The 21072-nt window shown below is 40.8% G+C and overlaps 2 protein-coding genes across 2 annotated transcripts; one reads left to right on the forward strand and one right to left on the reverse strand.

Moving 5' to 3' along the window:
• Nucleotides 1-1353: 1353 nt before the first annotated feature.
• Nucleotides 1354-2262, reverse strand: MRPL36 (mitochondrial ribosomal protein L36). Its single transcript, XM_058035393.1, has 2 exons — nt 2212-2262; nt 1354-2038 (listed from the first exon to the last, which is right to left on the reverse strand). The coding sequence occupies exon 2, from the start codon at nt 2026-2028 to the stop codon at nt 1711-1713; it is 318 nt and encodes a 105-aa protein (XP_057891376.1). The 5' UTR covers nt 2029-2038; nt 2212-2262; the 3' UTR covers nt 1354-1710.
• Nucleotides 2263-2337: 75 nt separating this feature from the next.
• On the forward strand, nt 2338-9362 carry NDUFS6 (NADH:ubiquinone oxidoreductase subunit S6). Its single transcript, XM_058030534.1, has 4 exons — nt 2338-2484; nt 3451-3504; nt 8036-8158; nt 9216-9362. Exons 1-4 carry the CDS (start codon nt 2338-2340, stop codon nt 9279-9281), a joined length of 390 nt encoding a protein of 129 aa, XP_057886517.1. The 3' UTR covers nt 9282-9362.
• Nucleotides 9363-21072: the final 11710 nt, after the last annotated feature.

Raw genomic sequence — 21072 nt, forward strand, 5'->3', positions numbered from 1 at the left:
ACTTCATCTCATGCCCAATCCACAGGTCAGTCCTTACTCTCCACTGGAAAAGTGGGTAGGCCTGGAAAACACTGGTTTTTTTGGTCATGTGCTGTTTACTTTAAAGGTGTACTAACAGCTAAACTCACAAGGTATCACAGAGGTTCACAGCACACAGGCCTTTTCTTCTGCTGGAACAAAACGCACAGCACACACCTACAAATGTCTACCATTAACAATGAGAATCAGAGCTTTTAAAATCTTCAGTTCCTAAGACAACTAAACTGTCAAAGCACGTTAAAAGTGTAAAATATTTCCAAGAAATTTCTCTGCTTACATTTTACTTTCATCCACAAGCTACGGGGCTACAGGTATTTAGAAGGTAGAAGTTCTTTTTCATGAGCATCCAATTTTCAATCAAACTTTTCAAAGTACAGCAAGTTTTCCACTACTTCAAGGTTCTTTGATTTTGAGGAGCCTTACACATTTTGAGTCAATCTGTCTGTCTAGTTAGATGAAGCCAGCCTGTTCTCCTTCCTCCCACTGCCATGAATTCATTTGAATGCCCCCTAAGATGGATGTGTATGTTAACTAACCTGACTCCTCTCTCTCCAAATCCTCATTTCCAGCGATGAGATGGATGAGTGAAAAGACAAACCACCCAACCGATGGAAAACCAATAATTATTGCCTCTGGAACGCTTAGCCACAGCTTCACAGGCTTAAAGTCTCATTGTCTACAAGCACTACGCAAAAATATATAAATTATAAAAGTTAATGTAAAATTGTGGAATTATAACTGGGCAGAAAAGGTCTTCAAGTCGTCATACTATCCAATGTTACAGCAACTTCAAATACAGCGCTCAACCAATTTCACCTCTTTCAAGTCAGGGACACTTTCTCACAGTACTCTGGCAAACCTGTAGCTGTAACAGGACAGTTTTCCCAAAGTTTAGGTTCGCACCATTTGCTAAGAACTTGCAGTTCAGAGGATGATCTAAAACTCCTGCCTCAAGCAGAGTCATATTGAGAAGTGTAGGAATACCACTGGTGACTGAAGTAATTTCGGCTCTAATTAATTAATGGATACCAATCCACTAGTTTGCATTCAATGTCTAGCTTAGCTCTATGACCTCTGAGGCATTACTGCTCTCAGTCATTCTCTCCACACCTCTTAGGAGAGAGCTCTTTCAAGGGACACAAGAAAAGAAAAATATTCTTATGCCTCACCAATCTAACAGAGTGAGCCTAAGGCTTGGCAGAATCTTAAGGCAAGTTAGATGGAATCTGAAATTGCCCACCTGAGTTTGAAACTATCGGTTCTGTTATCAACATCTTGGCGGGGGGAAGGGTGTTCAAGAAAAAGACCGCAGTGTGTTGTAGTAATGAAAATCAATGGAGTTTATTTTCATTTTGCTTAATTAAACCCAAATACACCTCAGAGTCCAGTGATCCAGCTTCACCCTTCCTAATTTAACAGCGCGGTGATTTTAAGGCTTCACGACTAAGACGACGACGAGAGATCCTGAAGCCTGTTGTTTCCCACTTCAGTTCTCCGCATCCAAGGCCTGAAATTCCGGCAAGGGCCGTCAAGACCGCACCTCGCTCTCGGTGTTCCATAGATGACACACTGTCACGATTCCGGGACTCGTGTCCCCAGCTGCCAGCTCCCGGTGACCGCGGGGGCTCCGGGCCCGGCGCCAGCTCAGCGCGCTGCGGGCTCCGGCCGGCGCTACCCCTTGCGCTGCTTGTGCCGGGGGTTGCTCTTGCAGCACACGTAGAGCCGCCCGCGCCGCCGCACGATGTAGCAGTCCTTGCAGCGCCTCCTCAGCACCGTCTTCGTCTTCAGCCCCGCGGGCGGCGGCGGGCCGGGCGGCGGCGGCACGGCCAGCAGCCCGCGGGGCGCCCGCCACGGCGGCGGGGCCCAGCTCGGGCAGGCCGCGGGCAGCCCCGCCGCGCGTCCCCACGGGGCCAGCGAGCACAGCGACGAGCGGCACAGCGAGCGCAGCGGGGCGGCCGTGGCGGCGGCCCTGACCAGGAGGGACAGCATGCTCGGCACCCTGCGGGGACAGCGCGCCGGTCAGGACTCACGCACCGCTCCCGCTCCCCTCCTCCTCTCCCGCCGCCACCCCCACCGCCGAGGACACCCGCCCCGCTGAGGACACCCGCCCCGCCGAGGACACCCGCCCCGCCGAGGACACCCGCCCCGCCGAGGACACCGCTGCCCGCTCACCCCCGCGGAAAGCGCCGCTCCCCGCCCGCGGCCACGCGTCCCTCCCGCCGCCGGAAGTGCGGACAGGAACCGGGGCGGGCCCAGGGCCGCGCCCGCCCGCCCGGGAGTCACGTGGGCGGCGCGAAGATGGCGGCGCCCGCCGCGACCTTCCGCTGGCTGCTGCCGCGGAGCCGCCCGCTGCTGGCCCGCCCGGGGCTGGCTGCCGCCACTGCCGCCCGGCCCTACGGTGTGCGGGCCTCCGACACCGGCGAGCTGGTGACGCACACGGGGCAGGTGAGCGCGCGGGGCCCGGTGCTGCCCCCCTTCCGCTGCGCCGGGAGGGCGGCGGGCGCGTCCCGCCGGGGCCGCGGGCAGCGCGCTGGTGTAACGTGATGTAACGTAACGGGGAGGCTTAGGGTGGACACCGGGAGGAATTTCTTGCCGTGAACAGTGGTTAGGTACTGGAATCGGCCGCCCCGGGAGGCGGTGGCGCTTCCGTCCCTGGAGGTGTTCAGGAAATGGCTGGATGTGGCGCTTAGTGCCGCGGTCTGCTTGACATTGTGGCGTTCTGTCACTGGTTGGGTTTGACGATGTCAGAGGTTTTTTCCAACCTAATTTATTCTGTGATTCTCCGTTCAGCGCACACAGTGGGAATTCATGCTCCTGGGTGATCCGTATACAGGCGGTGCGCGCTGTTATGGAAAAAAAAAAAAAAAACCAAAAAAACCCCGTTGATCAGGATCAACAAATGGTCATTGGCCATTACCGAGCGTTCCGGTCCGAATGCGACTTGTGACCCGGCCGAAGGGTTGGCAGATGGGGAGGCACCCTTGTGTCCGTGCCTTGTAACTCCAGGTTATCTCTTTTCCAATGGAGAAGCTGAGGCTGGTGTGGTGCCTTGAGATGGGAGAGAGGATGGCAGGTGGAGCTGACTTGGGAAAGCTGGCACTGTGGTTACTTAGCGGAACAGAAATAAATACAAAACCTGATTTTCCCAGTTTAGTTCACCACCTAGGTGAGATCCAGGAGCAGCGTTATAAATAATACATTTGTGTTCATCTCTGTGATCAGGCTCTTCTGTTTACTGGCTTTCATGCCAGCCCCAACACCACCAGTTTCCTTGTGTATTGTACTTTCCAATGTACAATTCAGTTTATTTTCTTTATTTCAGTATTTCAGTATATTTATTTTCTAAGTCTTCGTGTTCTATGTTTATAGATGTTGTTCTGTAAATAAGATCAAGTTTATTTTACATTCCAGGTATATGATGAGAAGGATTATAGAAGAGTTAGATTTGTTGGAAGACAAAAGGAGGTAACTTCTTCTACTGTTTTTCATGGGAGAGGAGGTAGTTTATGGGCTTTTTTTCTTTACCTAATAGTAGTGTCCTCAACCTCATTGTCATTAAAAGGCCTCAAACCAAGAAAGCCTCAAAAAACCCCAACAAGCAAGAAATCAGCTAAATCCAAACCCCACAACCAAAGCCAACCAACCAAAAAAAAAAAAAAAAAAAAAAGAAACCAAACAAAAAAAACCCCAAACAAACAAACCCTACAAAACCAAATTGGTTTGGATTTGGGGTTTCAGTGGAGTTTTTTTCACTATGGTGAAAAAAATTTTTAAGGCAGCTTGTGGTTGCTTCTGTCTTACTTCCCTGCTTTTGGTAGACTTGAAAAACTCAAGACTTGCTCTACATTTGCTAAGTGCTTGCATTTAGGGTGTTAGAGTTGTAGGCATTTGAACATCTTAACCTTGAAACAGTTTTTAAGCATGTGTTTTAAGAAGTTGTATGTTTTTAGCACATTTATATTCAAAAAAATCACATCATTAAATACTCTGCTGAATTTTTCATCTGTTTATACATGTGTTTACATCTGTTTTGAAGCTTAATTTGCTTCTGTGAGATTAAAATTCTGATCTTTACCCAAATTCCATTTTTAATGAGCCTGAGAAGCATTTACTGAAAGAGCAATGAAACAAAAGTAAAATGCAGACTATTCTGAAATAATGAACCCTGAAATGCAAAGTGTAGTAATACCAGCATCATCCAAGTGCAGTGCTCTAAAGGTGGCCCTTTTGCTGCTGCTTAAAATTTCACATACCCACTGTATGAAAAGTCCTTTAGCACTGAGTTTTCTCTGATCAAGCAGCACAGCTCCAGGAGGGATCTGCTGGCCTTTGGGATAGAAATTATAGAATTATTTCAGCTAAAATGTATTGCTCAATGCCTGAGCTTTTGAATAGTGCCCTAGTGTTAATGCTTTAAATGTTTATGTTCAGCAGAGACATTAAATGTAAGATGTGGTAGATTTTTAAAGTAATTTCACATAATTTTTCTTTTCCTAAATTAACCTAAACTAATTACACTAATTTCTGAGGTTTCATATTGAGTTTACCTCACTGTGTGACAGATACCATTTAACTCATGCTGTGTGGCAAAAGTGGGGATTCTACATGTGAAATAATTAAATGAAAATGTCACTTAAAATGCTGAATTAGCTTACTTCAGGGAGGATAGTTGGGAAAGTAGGTCTCTCCCAAGTGTACTGCCAGCATCTCTGCTGCTTGTGTAACTTTGTAGGAAATGCTCCTTAATCCTAATTCTCCATGGGGCAGTGGTCCCTCTAACATGCCCTTGCCATCAGGTAATTTCAGGCTTTATGTGGGGTGGAACATCCCAGGTTTTCAGTTCAGCCCAGTTCTTCCTTCTCCAGCAAAGGCCAAGCTCTGAGTCTGCTGAGCAAGGTTTAACTCTAAGTTTTAATGGTGAAATTGGGACAAAACTTCCTCATTAAATACTTTAAATGGTCTGTGCCTATTAAGAGGATCTCTCTCTAGGGGCTTTGGCTTTGCCATTATCCCATGTTGTCATCTTATTACAGGGGACCCATATTGTTGTCTCCTTATCACAAAAGTTTCATATCTTCTTGGTGTTTCTTGTGGGTAGCTCCTCAGAGCACTGACTCTTCTTCACAAAGCAGCCAGCTGACTCCAGGTCCCTTCTCACCCAGCCACCCCACTCTTTTATAGCATCTTCTTCTCATTGGTCACAGCTGTGCCTGTTAAAGTCAGGCCTGTTCCTAATCTTTGATAATTGGCCCAGCTGCAGCTCCTTAGGGATAAGATTAGTTTCTGCACTATCTTTTTCTTGCTTATATTCTATCCCTCCACAATCCCACAGTGTGTTTCAGCTGCCATTATTAGGGTTGACAGTGTCTGCAGTCTGAATGTTGTCATGTTTCTGAAGCAGAAGCTGTCCTAGTGACTGTTCTTTCTTGGTTGCTTCTTCCCTTTGCCATCAGTAGGTCCAGGTGGTTGAGTCCTGCTTGGGATCAGCCCATTCCAGCCATGTTGGCTTTCCTCTTTGGGAGGACACAGCCTCTGGACTCTCCCCCAGTCGGGATGTCTGGGCCTGTGTGCCTCAGTTGGCCAGGCCCAGGGGCACGGCCTAGAGTAAGTGCTTATTGTCCCTTCAGTTCTGCCAGCCCAGCTGTTAGTGACATCCATGTGCTTTAGCTAAAATCATTGGTTCTCTGTGGAGACCGGGAATTAGTGCTTCTGGCAAGGGCCTAAAGCAGGAAGCTGTGAGAAAACTTGTAGGGGGACAGAATATAAGAAAATACAGATAGTGTAGAAAGTAATCTTACCCCTAAGGAGTTGCAGCTGGACCAATGATCAAAGGTTAGGAACAGGCCTGACTTTAACAGGCCACAGCTGTAACCAGTGAGAAGAAGATGGTATAAAAGAGTGGGGTGGCTGGGTGAGAAGGGACCTGGAGTCAGTTGGCTGCTTTGTGAAGAAGAAAGAGTCAGTGCTCTGAGGAGCTGCTCATGAGAAAACATCGAGAAGACATAAAACGTTTGTGATAGGAGACAACAGTATGGAACCCCTGCAATAAGATGATAACAAAAAGTGATCATGACAACTGCTAAACTGCATCTGCCACAGTCCTACCAGGTCATCCTGCCCTTCTATAATCCCTAAGGTAGAGCAGGACCTATTTCAACACTGCCATTCCCACTTCAGCTCTGCCCTTTCTATTGGGCTGGTGCAGCAGCTGAAGGTGTGAGGAGGACTCACCTCAGTGCTCGTCTGTTTTAAATATTTTCTCCTGCCTTCCCTCTACATCTTGGAGCGAGATCAAATCCAAGTTTGGTTTTATCTCTTTGGTTTCCCAGACCATGGACTGGCACAGGTGGATAGATTGGAAGAAGCAGCAACAAAATTGCCAAATTGCTACTCTGTCACGAAAAAAATAGCCTATTGATTTATGCTTGGGGCAAGGCACATCTGGGTGTGCTGAGGGAATCAGCCTCTTCCTGCTGAGTGCTGCTGTGCTTTAGTCAAATGGTTATGTTGTAACTGCAACCACTTTGCCTTATTTGTGGAGTGTTTTCCTGGTGAATTCCTAGACTGTGTCTTGTTTAGTAGGCTGAACCACAGACAAGTCTTAGCTATAGGGTAGATGAGAGGTCTTTGCTTCTCTCTTTCCCCACAAGTACCTTTTGTGGTTAAGAAGTGCTGGGATGAGTGGAGTTCTTGCTTCTGATCTTGAAGCAAAGGTGTATAATGGCTTTATCTCCCTCCTCCTTTAGCACAAAATGAAGGATGCACAATTTTGAGTGTTATTAAGAGCAGCAGTAAAAGTTCTTGCTGTTTGGTGAAAATTACATGACTTGTAGACGCAGCCCCAGACAGTGGGGTTCTTGATGTTTCCTTTTTCTTTCAGTACCAGAACCTAATTTTTTGTCTAACATTTTTTAGCTATCATCTTCTGGTAAGGATAAATTCTTAGTTGACAAAACTGACTTTTCCATTACCAAAAAATGCAGAGACTTAATGGGAGACTTGGCTGGAAGATGCTAAGTTGTTACATATTAGGATTATATAAAAACACCATTGTAGTTCCTAGGGATTTATGTAATGGACACATAGCTGTCTTCTTCCCAAGAATCTCATCTTTATTCCAATGCAGGCATGTGTATACACAGAGCAGTAGATACTGCCTCCTTTGTGCATATTATTTGATATTCATGCGTATATATGCCTTTGAAAAAGGTGGCCCTCCTGAAATACCTTTCCCTGAATCGTAGCAGTGGTTGTCTCCTCAGTGCACGCTTGGAGAGGGATGGATTGCTTAGGTCCTGCTGAGGGACAAGCTGCTGTGTCACCAGCCTGCCCAGACACGGTTATGTTTTCCAGGCCATGCAGGTGTGCTCTAGGAAGAAGCCCTACTTGTCAGTGATGTGGATATTCAGGAAGTGTGTGTGATGGATTTACAGAGTGGAGTAGTGGCATTTAGAGGTTTTTCCTTTTTTCTGATGCTAAACAATTTGTCTTTCTGACTGTTGTTATGCACCACATTCATGTTTTCATGAGATTCCTCTGCAGTGATAGAATAAGGTACATGGCTAGCGACTCTAAATTACCAGCAGTTGTTTTATCTCATGCCTGACCTTACTTGTCTCACTATTATTTTTGAGTTTATCAGCAGAGATTCTTCTGCAATTTTATCATGTAGTCACTAAAGCAGAATACAGTATTGGCTAAATATGTTCTGTTCTTGTCTGCTTGTTCCTGCTCACCTCTCTGCTGAATCTATAGAAACCTGAGCACTGATGTGGCCTATATATCAGGGGAAAGAGATTACTTTTGCAGAGTTTAGTGTATAGTTCCTTGATCTGGCTTATAGCAGAGCCTTAGAGATGGTGGAGCAGTTGGGAGGAACCCTAAACAGAAATTTTTCAAAAAGGCTGTAGTGGAACTGCCTGAGGAGGCAGCAGGTAGCAGTTGCTTTCTGTTTGAGTGGGGATGGTATCTGAAAGTTTCCCTCTTTTCCTTACAGGTGAACAAGAATTTTGCAATTGATTTGATAGCAGAGCAGCCTGTGAGTCAAGTTGAAAGCAGAGTGATCTCATGCGATGGTGGTGGTGGAGCTTTGGGACATCCCAAAGTATACATCAACTTGGTAATGTCATTATTCTGCATATAGCATGTTTTGCCTGTGCATTCTTTTTTTGTAAGGTTATCTGGTTTTTTGAATGCTAGTTTAACAAAATAAAATGAGTAACCACCTGAGGTGCTCGTTTTATTTGGTGCCTGATATAAGTCAGAAGTGTTAGAGGGCTTCCATTTGAAGTTATAGAGATTCCTTTTTGAAATTTTAGTTTGTTTTTTTAAACGAAATCAGGTGAAATAGTAAGAGCAACCACTGAGAGTAAAAATTAACATCCTTGCTGCATTTTGGAACTCTAATTATTTAAATGCCACCATGTAGTTTGACCATACATTTGCAGTATTTTCAGGAATATAGTTTATTTTCAATCTTGCAAGTTCAAGGGAAAAAGAAGGAAGAAAACCAAACAAACCAAATCCTCTTTCAGTCTTTGGGAATCTTGGTAGTTCTGAAGACTAAATATTTCAGTCATGGCCAGAGAATGAAGAATAAATGTTGTCTTATCCTCCTGTTGACAGCAGTGATGATTTCCAGTGTATTCTTGTTCTAGAGAGTAAAAATATTGAGGCTACTGTCCTATGACCTTAGTTGGTGAGCTGTTGCTTAGGTCCTGTTCTCAGGTAGAGCCTGATTGCAGATGTTTTAAAATCTTTGCTCACCTAAACTTTTTCCTAATGCCCGGAAGAATGGTGGGGAAGGACTGGTGTCCTTAAGTGTCAGTGTTGTTATGACTCCTAATTAGAATCATAAGCATTTCTATTTTGAACAAAGTAATAATTTTGTAATAATTCATTTTACTTTATCCAAAGTCAAATGTTTGGAGGTTCTGATTTGTAACACTTAGGAAACACTTCAGCCTTAACTTCTGTAGCTCACTCCTGATCTTTTTATGTTGATTCGTTTGACATGTACCATACCCTTGAAGAATATTTGCTTCCAGTGTTTCAAAAAAGACTAAAATCTGTACTTTGGCAATATTGATTGGTTTTAAGATGGCACAACTAAATAAGAGAAAAATTGTAATTTTATAAAGTGAAACTGGAGCTGTTGTATTTTTATATTTTTGCAGGACAAAGAGACAAAGACCGGAACATGTGGATACTGTGGACTTCAGTTTAAACAGAAGCATCACTGAATGATCATCCCTGTGTGCTTGCAGATTTCTGTTCCGATGTTAACGTTCAACTATAAATAAACAATATATTTAGAAAGCCAAGATTTGTGTTTATCTTAACTATGGAAAGTCCAGTCTGTACATTTTTAAAACCCAGCTTGTCAGGTGTTTGAGAGCTGAATGGTATTACAATATCTGCTTTGTACTGAATTTAGTTTTCATGTCTGGCAGGCTTCTTGCAGCTTAGAATTGGTGTTTGGCTGTAGATAAGTTTGGTGTGTACTGGGTAGATATGTATTCTTTTCAACACTGAATGAGCTGTAATTGTTTACTGGGTAATTAATTATCCTAGGTGTTTGTCTTTTGTCACTGTGTGACACTCCTAATTGGTTCACGGTCCAGTATCTATAGCTAGATTCACAAATGGAAATACAAAGATTTTATGATACTCAGCATTACAGCACTCACTCCTGGAGGCAAGATTGTCAGCCCTGAATTAAGTAGCTGCTCTTGTGACCTGTTTAAAAGAAGCCACCAGTGCCTGGAATGGTAATCAGTGTGAGCTGGAGAACTACCCAAGCTGGCACATGTGAAAGGTGAGGACAAAACCATTTGCCCTTCATTTGAAGGGGCAAGAGTGTATCTGTTCTGATTGGGATTCAAAGCCTCTGTAGGAACTGGGTCTTGTCAGACTCAAAGCAGGCATTGCTCCATTACAGATGGTAGCTTCTGCTTCTTTAATGCAAGTAATTTGACACTAAGAGCATCTGCCTAGGCTGTGTGAGGCTGGTTGTGGGACATATCTACCCACTTGCTTAATTTCACTTAGGTAGCATTCCATCATGTGAGCATGGCTTTCAAACAGGGCCTCTGTCTGGAGCAGAAGGGTCTGAGTTTGGGTTGGTCTTTGCTCCACAAAGCATTTTAATCTGTTGTCAGTAAATTACTTTTTGTTTAAATGCTGGTGGTGGGGCATGGTCCTAGTGAGTGCTTGCTGCTTGTCTGAAGTTTAACAGGGTAAGATTCTAAACCTGCAGTTTACATAGTTAGATTGATGTGGTTGTATCAAGTTGAACCAAATCACGTGGGCCTAAAGCTGCTTAACTTGCTTGTGTCAATATATAGATGAAGATGGACCAACTCAGGCTTAAAGAAAGGTCTGAATGGTTCTGTCTGTAGAAGTCGTTTGTATAGAGGCTGTATTGCATGTAAGTAATTGCATGAACACCCCTCCTCTTTTTTCATTCACTCCACCTAGAAAAGCTTTATCTCTTTCTGTCTCTTTCCCCTTAGTCTTCCCCTCACTTTTTCTCCTTTCCATTGCTGCTGGTTTCAGTGATCGTCTGGCCGTCAATTTATTCTTTGTAATGACCTAGAAGAACTAATTAGAGTTATACATTCTTGTGCAGTGTAGGTTACTGAGCATGATCTTTCTATAAGGCCCGGCTCTGTTACAAAGGCTGTCATTTTGTAAAGTTAGTGCAGTGGCCAAGTTAACATATGTTGTGTTTAGAGTAGCGCCTGAGCACGTACAAAGATGGCAACAGAACCTTCCATGAAACCCAGTAATTTGCAATCTTATGCAAATGATCTGTCAACAGCATAAATGGGATGTTATGAACAGTCTTCTGATAAATCTTATGCTTGAACTATCAGTGTCCCTCTTGAAGCATAAATCTGGTTGCATTTTACTCTGGCTCTCTACCAGTTTGTAGGGTATTTTGGCTGGCAGAGTTCTCTCATGGTGCAATCATCTCTTCAAAGAGACCTGAAACAAATAATTGTATACAGTCCTCTTCCTTGGACCTTTGATGTTCTAATGAATAATATATCTGCTTGGATCACTGCTGCTCATAATAAATTAACAATGTTTAAATTGGCGCGGCATCTGCTGAGGACCCAGACAAATCCCATCCCACTGGTCTGAACTATGGAATGCTGTTCTTGGATGTTCTCCCTGAAGTACTTGTGCTGTGTGAAGCTGTTGACACCCGTGAAACGATGGCCTCTGCTTTGCTGCAGTGATCTCCATAGGAAGACTTCAGACTTTGCTTCATATCAGTTCCTGTGTGCTAGGTTCATGTATCTACGTGGGAATGATTGTTTATATGAAGTCTTGCACTTTGAACTATGCCATCCACATACCTGTGGAAAGGCCAGCCTTGATTTGCAGGAAAAAGAAGAGGGGGAAAGCAAGAACTAAACTTTACTGGTTGCACCAAGCAGATGCATGTGGAAATGGACCTGTGAGGATAGACCAGAACGCATCATATCAAAGTAAGGGTGGACTAAACCAGGTAAGTATCAAAGCAGCTTTGCAGTTCTTAGGCCACAAATTCAGACATGAAAGCAATATGGAATAAAACTTTCAGACTTAAATTCTGTTTTGTTTCTCATAAATAGTTTATCCCAGGCTGGAACTACAGTCTGATTAGTGGAGTACAAACCATAGTTTATACTCTGTCACTAAGGGAATGCAAAGTACCAACACATGATAACGGTCTCAACTTCATCTTGTTTTCCTAGTAAAACCAGATAGGCTTTTCCCCCCTTTATTGCTGCATTTATTAAAGTGAAAGTCACTATGTATTGAAACTCCCAAAATAAATAAGGACCATCCATATTTTTCCCCACATTACTTGGTAGCTCTCTGTCCTCTAATTAAAAATTAACTAAAATGTATTAACAAGGCACGTTCTGTTTACAAGAGCACAAATCATTATTATGACTATGGCGCAATATGTAAAAGCACTTTTTCTAAAATTTTTCATTTGCATGGCATCTGCTTGTGCTCTGGAAGTTGCTGTTGTAAAACTCTTCTCCAAATCAGCAAATAGTATCCCTAAATTTCTCACCCTCTGACCTGCCATTAGTACTTGCCCTTTTTATTTAATGCTCTTGTAAGTATCAGACAAAATACAGCATGCTGTAATAGCAATAGAAATGTTTGCTTCTGTAATATCCACATTGTTGGCATTGTAATGTGTTCCCTGCTAGTGGTGCACATTGTTTTGAGAGGCAATACTTGTTGGCTTAGAGCCAGTGCTAAAGGAGGCCACATGGGTGAAAAACTTATCCCCATGTTTGGTGAACAGCTAGGAGAGCTGTAAAGTTAAGTAATAATGTACATTGTAAATGGTTAAAGGAAAATGAGAACGGAAGGCTGATAGTAGGCATAACTAAGGCAAATATGGAGCACTGAATTTACTTTAGAATCAAGCAGATGTGTTGGTCTAACATGAGAGGGATGTGGTGGAATTGTAAAGTGGTGTAGAAAGATTGGCAAAAGAAAAGATGTATGTAAATCTAATATTATATGTTATGTTATGTAAATGTATAATAGGAAGTCAATGCAGTAATTTCCAGTAATAGGCACTCAAGGGGTTGCTCTTTAGTAGCAGCTAAATTTAGCCATTTTTAAATTGGAATGCTCAGATAATGAATTTCAACAGGGCTGACCAATGAGCTTCCTGGAGCATTAATGCTGATTTTTTTATAAGATTTGAAGTACTGGAGGAAGAGCACAAAAATGGCTAATGTGCCAACATTCAAAGAGGGTAAAAGGCATGACCTGGATAATTACATGTCTGTCAGTTTGACATCACTTCTGGGCAAAATAATAAGGGACCTAATTAATAATGAATTAAAGAAGTGTTGTGTAATTAGTGCCAATCAACATGAGTTATAGGAAAGCCAGACCATGTCAAGTTAGCATGATGTATTTTTGATGAAATTAGGAAAAGTGGTTGATAAAGTGTAAATGTAATATCCTCTGATTTATTTGAATATTAGAGTAAGTAGTCCATATTTTGATTCAGAAAGGCAAGTCTTGTGTAATCAATCAGTAACACTTCACATGTTCTACATGTGTTAAAGGGTAGATAATTCTTAGGTGTGTAACTGTCAGTGTGAAATGAGACTCCTTGCTGAAGGGATACATTCTTTTTGGACCCCTCATGGCATCCTTTCTCAGTCCTGTGGCACTTAGCTTCTTAGGAGTGTCCTAAAAAAACCATGTAGTAGCTACTGATGGTTTGCTGAGGATTGAAAGGTTGAAGCATTGTTAAGGGAGAGGATTCAGCAGTGATTCTGTTCACTGCCACTTAGCCAAGACTAGCACAAAGCTGAATGTGTTTCAAAAATGAAATGCTGTCCATATTTATTGTAAAAAATGTATTTCTTTGAAGTGATAATTTTATCAGCCTGATTTGCAATTTATCCTGTGTGAGTAGCAGCCCTAATAACTTCAGGTTGCGGGAAATACTGACTGCTGCGTTTGACTGGGGGAGTTTGTTGCTCATCAAATGCTGTGAATTTCCAGCCCAATTCCATGTCTTAAATAACTTTTATGAACTTGGGAGGGATAAATGGAGATGTGTTCAGCACGAACATCTTTTTGAATTTTACATGAGCGCATTTGTTACTTGAATACCAAGTCCAGTTTGAAATCTGTGGTTCATTAATTAATATGGCTAAGTTAGAGAGTGTTCAGAGAAAGCCATGGTACTAATTAAAAGAGTAGAAAATGTATTGTGTAGTGAAAGATCTAACAAGCTTTGTCTTTGCATTTCCTTATAAATGAGGTTAAGAGAATGACTTGATCAGGGTCTACCAGTACAAATGCAGGGAACAAAACCTTGATAATGGGATCTTTAGTCTGGCTAAAAATGATGAGCTCTAGTAGCTGGAAGCTATAGACAAGCAGATTCAGACCAGGGGAAAGGAGGCTTCACAGTTTGGGATTTACCAAACATTGCAGTAAATTCTGAAGCATTTCGGACTCTCTTTAAGCTTGGTATTTTCTAAAATGCGTATTAATTGAAACAAGACTAGAATCTGAAAACCATTATGGACTGTGTTCCAAAGGTAATTATATCCTTGCAGTGGTCCATTCTCAGTCTTTGAAATGAAGGATGTCTCAGGCCAGAGATAGTGGTTCCATTCAACAGTGGTGCTGTTAAAAATGCCTTCCAGACCTTTTTCTGAATAAGATTCAAGAAGGACTTGAACTTTTTTTTCCCACAAAAAGTATTCTAGTGGTCTGAGTGATGGGGACTTGAACTTTGCTGTTGCAAAATAATATTTGGCTTTGTAGCAATGTGGAAAAAGACCAAACTTCAAATCCTGATATTAATCATGATGAAGAATTGTCATCATCTACTCAGTGTCTAACAAAGCTGAACAAACTAAAATAAAAAAAAGTCAGTGCTTCAGGACATGGACAATTAGAGGACTTCAGATCTGTTCTCACTTTCTCATTTAAGAGAACATATGTGAAATCTGCACTACCTTTTGGGATGAAAATGTAAAAACATTGTTTCCATTCAAACTGAAGTCCAACGGTTTATTGTAATTTTATTTTTGGCAGTGTTGCTTTTGTGGTGCTCTTGATGCTTATACCAGATTCTGGATTGAAGAGACTTGTACTTTTCTAAGTTTTGCTTACCCTTTGGATGCAACTCTGGATTCCAGTGGCTTCTCACATTTTCCATGGCTTTGATGAAGCAATTCCCGTGCTGGATAATAACATCTTCCTCAAGAATAGCCATGGAATAAAATGTTTACTGTTTAATCATGAAATGTCTGATTTTTATGCCAATTAGCATAAATTAGACACCAGATTCAGACATTTTTGACAATCCTGACACAATGTTAGGAAAATTTGTGCTTATCAGTAAAACATCAGTCTTTTTTAATGCTAAGAAAAATTGAAAGGATTTTTAAAGCATATTAAAAACCAAAAATAAATTCCCAACACTTCCTCTCCCCTCTTCCCCCGCTAAAGAAAAGCCTTAAAACACCCCAAGCAATGATCTTTGATAGTGGTTGCATTAAAGTGATAGAAACCCCAGACATTTTCAAAAGAGAGAAAATATTTAACTAATTATGTCCAATGGGTTGGAAAAGAGCTGATATTTATATTAAACAGTGGTGAAATATGTTCTGTTCCAATGATAAATGGAAAGGATATTAGGTATATAATCCCAGTATAGACTTTTAGACCTGCAGGACTGGATAACTTTGAGAATAATTGGTTGAAGAGCATTCCCTGTTACCTCCATTGATAGATCTTACCTCTTGGAACACAGGTGAGCATTCAGAAAACTGCAAGAAATATATTTAGTACAACAATATTTAAAGATGCTGTTGATGGCACCATCTTGCTGCTTATTCTGGCTGTTTCCTGCTCCATTAAAAGAGTGTTTGGCATCTGTTAATTTACCTCCATGAAGGTTTTTGTACACTGTGTACTGTGTATAAACCTTGGTTTACTTTTGCTAAGATGCGCAGAACAAGTTTTTACTTATTTTGTGACTCAACCCTCAGCAATTTTTCAACCCATTAAAATATTGCTAGCAACAGTGAATATAATAACTTAGCATTAAGAACATTGTTGCTGCAGGCAGAAATAAAATAGCAGAGAGGGAACCCCCTTTTTATTCAAGGGAATGCATTCACCTTCTTGGATAGCGTAGTGTTGGAAACTTACGCAGACTTGGTTGTCTGCTGTGTCTCCTGTGCTGCAGATTTGTTCTGGATGCTCGTTCGTTCCTTACTGTGTGACCTTTCACTTGTAGGTATGAGATTTCATTGAGCTTGAGTTTGCTCAGCTGAGTGGTTCAAATCACTTTGTAAGCAGTTCTATCTCTGTCTTTTACATTCCTCTGAAAATATTTGCATAACCAGACACGATTTTGTATTTCTTTCTAATTCTGGGAAACAGTTTTGCTTGATATCAGGCCTTGTCTAATGAGAAACATCCTTGTTTGAGAAGAATTTCCTCATTTGGAACAACTTTTTGTAATCTGCCACCTGCCTATTCCTAATTTCACCCAATAATAGAAATACACAACAGCATAGTACTTTTCCTAAAACACTCAACATTTATGAGCCTTACATATTGCAGTATAAATTTTTCCCGATATTCTATCTTCTATAAGTTGTGATAAATTTATATATTTTCTTCATTCCCTATTTTTTTCTGGTTTTAATATTTTGTTTCAGTTCTTCTGGTATGATTTTATACATCAATGCTTTGATCTGCTCTTAAAGCAGGCTCTTAACTAAAGTTGTTAACTGACTGAAAAGTGCTGAAAGCTTCATAACAATAGTAACTTTCTTTCTGTGTCTTTTTTTCTTTTCTTTGCAAATAGACTCTTAAGCTAGCATCTGCCTTTTTTCTGTCTGCTTGTTTTCTTCTGAGGGCATGAATTTCTGCTGAGCTGATTAGTTGGTGTCAAAATGTTAGCAGAAGGATGGACATGGCTTCTTCCCTACAGTTAGATCACCCTTGCAGTAATACAAGGAGATGGTGGTGCAAACTTTGAAATAATGGGCACAGGCATCAGTGCTTTGGTTAAAAGAAGTATAGAAAAAAATTCCTTTCTTCCTTCCTTTTACAACTACTTAATACAATTTAGAAGTTAGAACTGACGTGTCTGCAATGAAACCAAACTAGTCTGTGAAAGAGATACGCTTAGATTATTTCCCCTTTTCATCCCTACTTTTTGCTTTCTGTACAGTCCTCACCGAGTTGTATTCATTACACAAGGATTTCACTAAACAGGTCTTTAAGGTCTTTTGGCAAGATATATGGATACCATTCCATGTTGGAAAATCTTAAATTAGTTACAGAGCAAATATGAGGCAGTACTTCATTATGAAAGGTAAGCGAACAGAGCCTCGTGTCATTTGAGTAAAAATATGCATGGGTGTATTAGACAGTTGGAAAATTTGGGAGGAAAAAAGAAACCCACAATGATTTAATACTTCTTTTTGATGGCTTGCCACTGAAGCCAAGGAAAGTCACACTGTCAGCTCATCACTCTGAACCCCATGGTACCATCTGAAGTGCTTCATGTATCATTCATTACAGCAGGTAGAGGGACAGTGAAATGTGGTTCACTTTAGCAGGAAACTCCTTTAGGACTGTTTGGTTAAGTGACTTAATGGCTTATTCTTAATGTTCTTTTCTTTTATCTTGAGACCCTATAACTCAAAATGACCGAAAATAATTCAAATTCTTCTTGGCAGCAGGTCACCTGTGAAATATTTTCTGTCCAACTTTATTATTTTTGAATACAAAATGCCAAGAAAAACATGTATGCGTGTCTGGGTATATGAGAAATGTACAGATATATACATCTTCTATGTACATCTATGGCTCCTTTTCACCTTCTGTATATTTATGTGGGCATTTACAATGGCAACAAAGAAAAAGTGTTTTAAATCAGATAATCTGTACCTCATTATAATCTGCTACACTTTAAAAGCACTTAAGTTTTGACATGAGCCACTGGTAAGTGACATAAAAGCAGAAACAAAGGAGAATTAGAAGCAGTAGGACTTAATGGGAAAGATGTAGTGAAGCAAAGATGAGAGCTACTGAACATTTGGGGAAAAGAGGGAAATTCAGAGGCAGAAAACTTTGGTCTGTTTTTTTTTTAAATTATTTTTTGTAATATGGAAAATATTTATATATGTTTCACAGAGGAGTTTTTAGAAATCATTCAATTCATGTACAAATAGAAGAACATGGGAACTCTGTTTAAAAATGAAATGCCTCAGAACTTCCTAGAAGGATAATTGCATTAATTCTCCATATATCTTTTAAATTTCATTATCAGAAGAGAAAAAAATGGACAGTGAAAATAAACACTTAATTTAGATAGAATTTGCCCCAAAAAAATCTATTCTTAGCTATACTGTAGTTTTGTGCAGATGTAGAAAAAATGGCAGTTTCAAGGGTAGTAGTGTCTTGGGCTGTGATCAAAGAAATCACTGTTAACAGTCCCTCTCTGTAAGATTCTGATATAAGCAGAACAAAACAGATTAAATACAAATCTGCAGAAGGATGTGAAACCAATGAATCCCAGCAACACATACATAAAGTGTCAATAGCAAGTATCTGTTTAGTAACTCTTTTCCAGCTTATGTTTTATAACTGGCCAAGCAAAATGGAACTCATTTATTAGCATTTTGTGATCTGTTACCCAGTGAATGGGAGAGGAACCAGGCAGCTGCTAGAGGCAGAGAGGACTGCTGCTCTCCTCTTGTACTCCTCGCCCTTAAGGCACAAACCATCCTCTCAAGTACTGAAGGAAGCCTCCCATTTACATTTAAAAGCCTGACCAAACCAGAACCAGAAGCAATTTGAAATGTATAGGTTCCAAGAAGACCAGAGGTATCTGGTCTTCTTGGAATCTATACATTTCTAACCTTCTGCTTAAAAGAGATGGTGTATTAACTAGTTCCTTTTAATAATAAAATCTTGGACAGAAAGTCTTAACTGTGAATCTACAGATGAGTCAAAACATCCTTTTACTTTCTGTTTTTTTTCCAGTATAGCTGTAGAACTGCTTGTCGTTGCCCTTAATGTTCATTGTTAACCAAATCTTGCTTTGTGTCTTATCTTTCTGGCTTTCTGATACTCTCTGGACACGTTTATGCTCTTGCTGTATATAAATTTTTCATTACCTATCCTTAACATCACTTCCTGGGTAAATTCTTTCACAGGACAAATTGTTTACTGATGATTTCTGTAATTGGTGTACCACTACCAAAAGCTCCTACTGAGAACTTCATGCAGTGTTGCCGTGTCTGCTCAGGTGTAAAATATTTCTTGAAAACTGCTTCCAAAGTTTTATTATCTTCAAAGCATCTCAAAACCAGAATTTGTTCTAATCTTACATTATAACTGCCCCCATGTGAGTTTACTTGGTTTAAATGAAACAGAACAGAATGTAATGTTATGACCTCTTCCACACACGCACATCCAAAGATATACCTTCTGAACAGACCATGAGTGCAAGTAGATGAAAATACCAGTTTATGGACCTGTAGTGAATTTTTAAGTGGGAGAGAATTATTTTCTTATTTCCACAAAAACTATTTGACAGGTGCTTTAATTTTCTTGGCAGCAGTACCTCAGTTACTGTCGAGGCACTTTTACCACCCCCACATCCCCCCAATAACAAATAATGGCACACAGAAAGGTTGATCTGTAGTTCTCAATCTTTGTTACATAATGCATGAGGCTTGTTAAAGAATTTAAGTGTTGGGTGTGAAAAGTCATAGTTGTTCAAAGACCCATCATTCCTTTCTAGGACTGGACACTTGTGATGTCAACCGCTCTCCTTTTGCATTGCCTACTGAAACTACTGAAACAGGCAGGCTGCCTGGAACCTGATCTTCCTGAGCATTTTGCATAGCCTTAAAAAAACCCCAAAACCCCAAAAGCTGAACCCAAAGCAGAAGCCTCAGAGATTTCCCTTCCTGTGTCCTTTCCATAGCAGTAACACCAATTAGTAGCAGAAGGTCTGAAACTATTTAGGTGCTGTGTAGGGATGATCAGTGCCCTTCATCTCACAAGACTTTATTAATCATGACTTAAATCCATGTTAAAAGCCAAAGAATAAGATCATTATCTTATACCTAGTGGTTTTTATTTAACTATTATTTAAAGCTATAGGTCCTTTTTTTGTTTCTGTATTTTCCTTGAAACTTGCTAAGACCAAAGAGTAGTGTCTTGCAATAGTGACTTCCTCAATCTGCACACATTTTATGGGGAAAAGTTGTATTTTTGGGAGATTGTGTATTCCATTTTTGTATCTTGACTGCCTTGTTGTGATAGCTCCTGATAGATCTTCTGTATAAACTTTGCCAAGAAGATTTGATCACTAACCTGTATTTTGAGATAGCTATTTCTTGAGATTTTAGAGATGAATTTTAAATATTCATCTGAAAATGACATGCTGTTACTGTGTATGTGAAATAAAGCTTTGGATATTTTTCACGTTGAAATGCTTTTTGTTGTAGAAGTGCCTTTTTAGTTGTCCTGGAAATTTTTCTTCCTATACAGTGGTAAGATTCCCCTTTCATTTGCCCTTCTTAGGGATATCCAGTCTGTCAAAATCCAATGAACATCTGAAGAATCCAAGTTGTACTACTGCCAAGGGAGTAGCAGCTGCTGCTACAGCAGCCAAAGCTGCAACTGCAGTGGCTACCTCTGTGCTGAAAATGCTGACATGTCACTGTAGTAGAACTTGGGGTAGTGGCTTCTGCTGCTGCAGTTCTACGGAGTACTGTCAAGTTTTAATGGTGTTCTTTTTAAAGTTCAAACAAGCAAATCAATTTTAAGAATATATATATATTTAAGAATCATATTAGAAAAATGTGTCTTTTGTAATCTTCTGAAGCACTCAGAATCTAGAGCCTTCAATCATTTTTTGGGTCTGCATTTGGATTCTGAATTGCATGGTCATGTACAATTTTTTCCACATTAATCTTGCCTTATTTAGACTCCAGAGTAAAAGCATGCAGGTGTGGAAAGCTGGTTGTGAGCAGCAGTGGAATTGCTCTTTTGAGAATTTCACTTCTCAGTAACAGCCTCTTGACATTGTCATTTGCATGCAAGTTGATGTGGTTGATTATGTGTCCCCTCTTGTTAATCTGTTTGCTATTTTAGTGATTCTAGTCATGGAATCATACGATGGCTTGGATGGAAAAGAATCTTTAAAGATCATTTAGTTTCAATCCTCCCTCAAAGGTCAGGAAGGTCTTCCACTAGATCAGCTCCATCCAACCTGGCCTTGAACATTTCTAGGTATGGGGAATTCACAACTTCTGCGGGCAACATGTTCTGGTGTCAAAGCAAATCATTAAAATTTTCTTACTTATATCTATTCTAAGTCTACTCTCTTTAAATTTGAAACCATTTGCCCTTGTCTTTCACTACAGGCTCTGATAAAAACTAACTGTCCGTCTGTCTGTCTGTCTATCTATCTATCTATCTATCTATCTATCTATCTAT

This window comes from Melospiza georgiana, chromosome 1 (genome assembly GCF_028018845.1).
Source record: "Melospiza georgiana isolate bMelGeo1 chromosome 1, bMelGeo1.pri, whole genome shotgun sequence".
Lineage (NCBI taxonomy): Eukaryota > Metazoa > Chordata > Aves > Passeriformes > Passerellidae > Melospiza > Melospiza georgiana.

What these genes read in the sequence shown, in the direction of transcription:
- MRPL36 (XM_058035393.1), bottom strand. Translation starts at nt 2,028, where the DNA reads ATGCTGTCCCTCCTGGTCAGGGCCGCCGCCACGGCCGCCCCGCTGCGC.
- NDUFS6 (XM_058030534.1), top strand. Translation starts at nt 2,338, where the DNA reads ATGGCGGCGCCCGCCGCGACCTTCCGCTGGCTGCTGCCGCGGAGCCGC. An exon ending in TGGTGACGCACACGGGGCAG is followed by an intron (nt 2,485 to 3,450) that starts GTGAGCGCGCGG and finishes TTTACATTCCAG; the next exon opens with GTATATGATGAGAAGGATTA. An exon ending in TTGTTGGAAGACAAAAGGAG is followed by an intron (nt 3,505 to 8,035) that starts GTAACTTCTTCT and finishes TTTTCCTTACAG; the next exon opens with GTGAACAAGAATTTTGCAAT.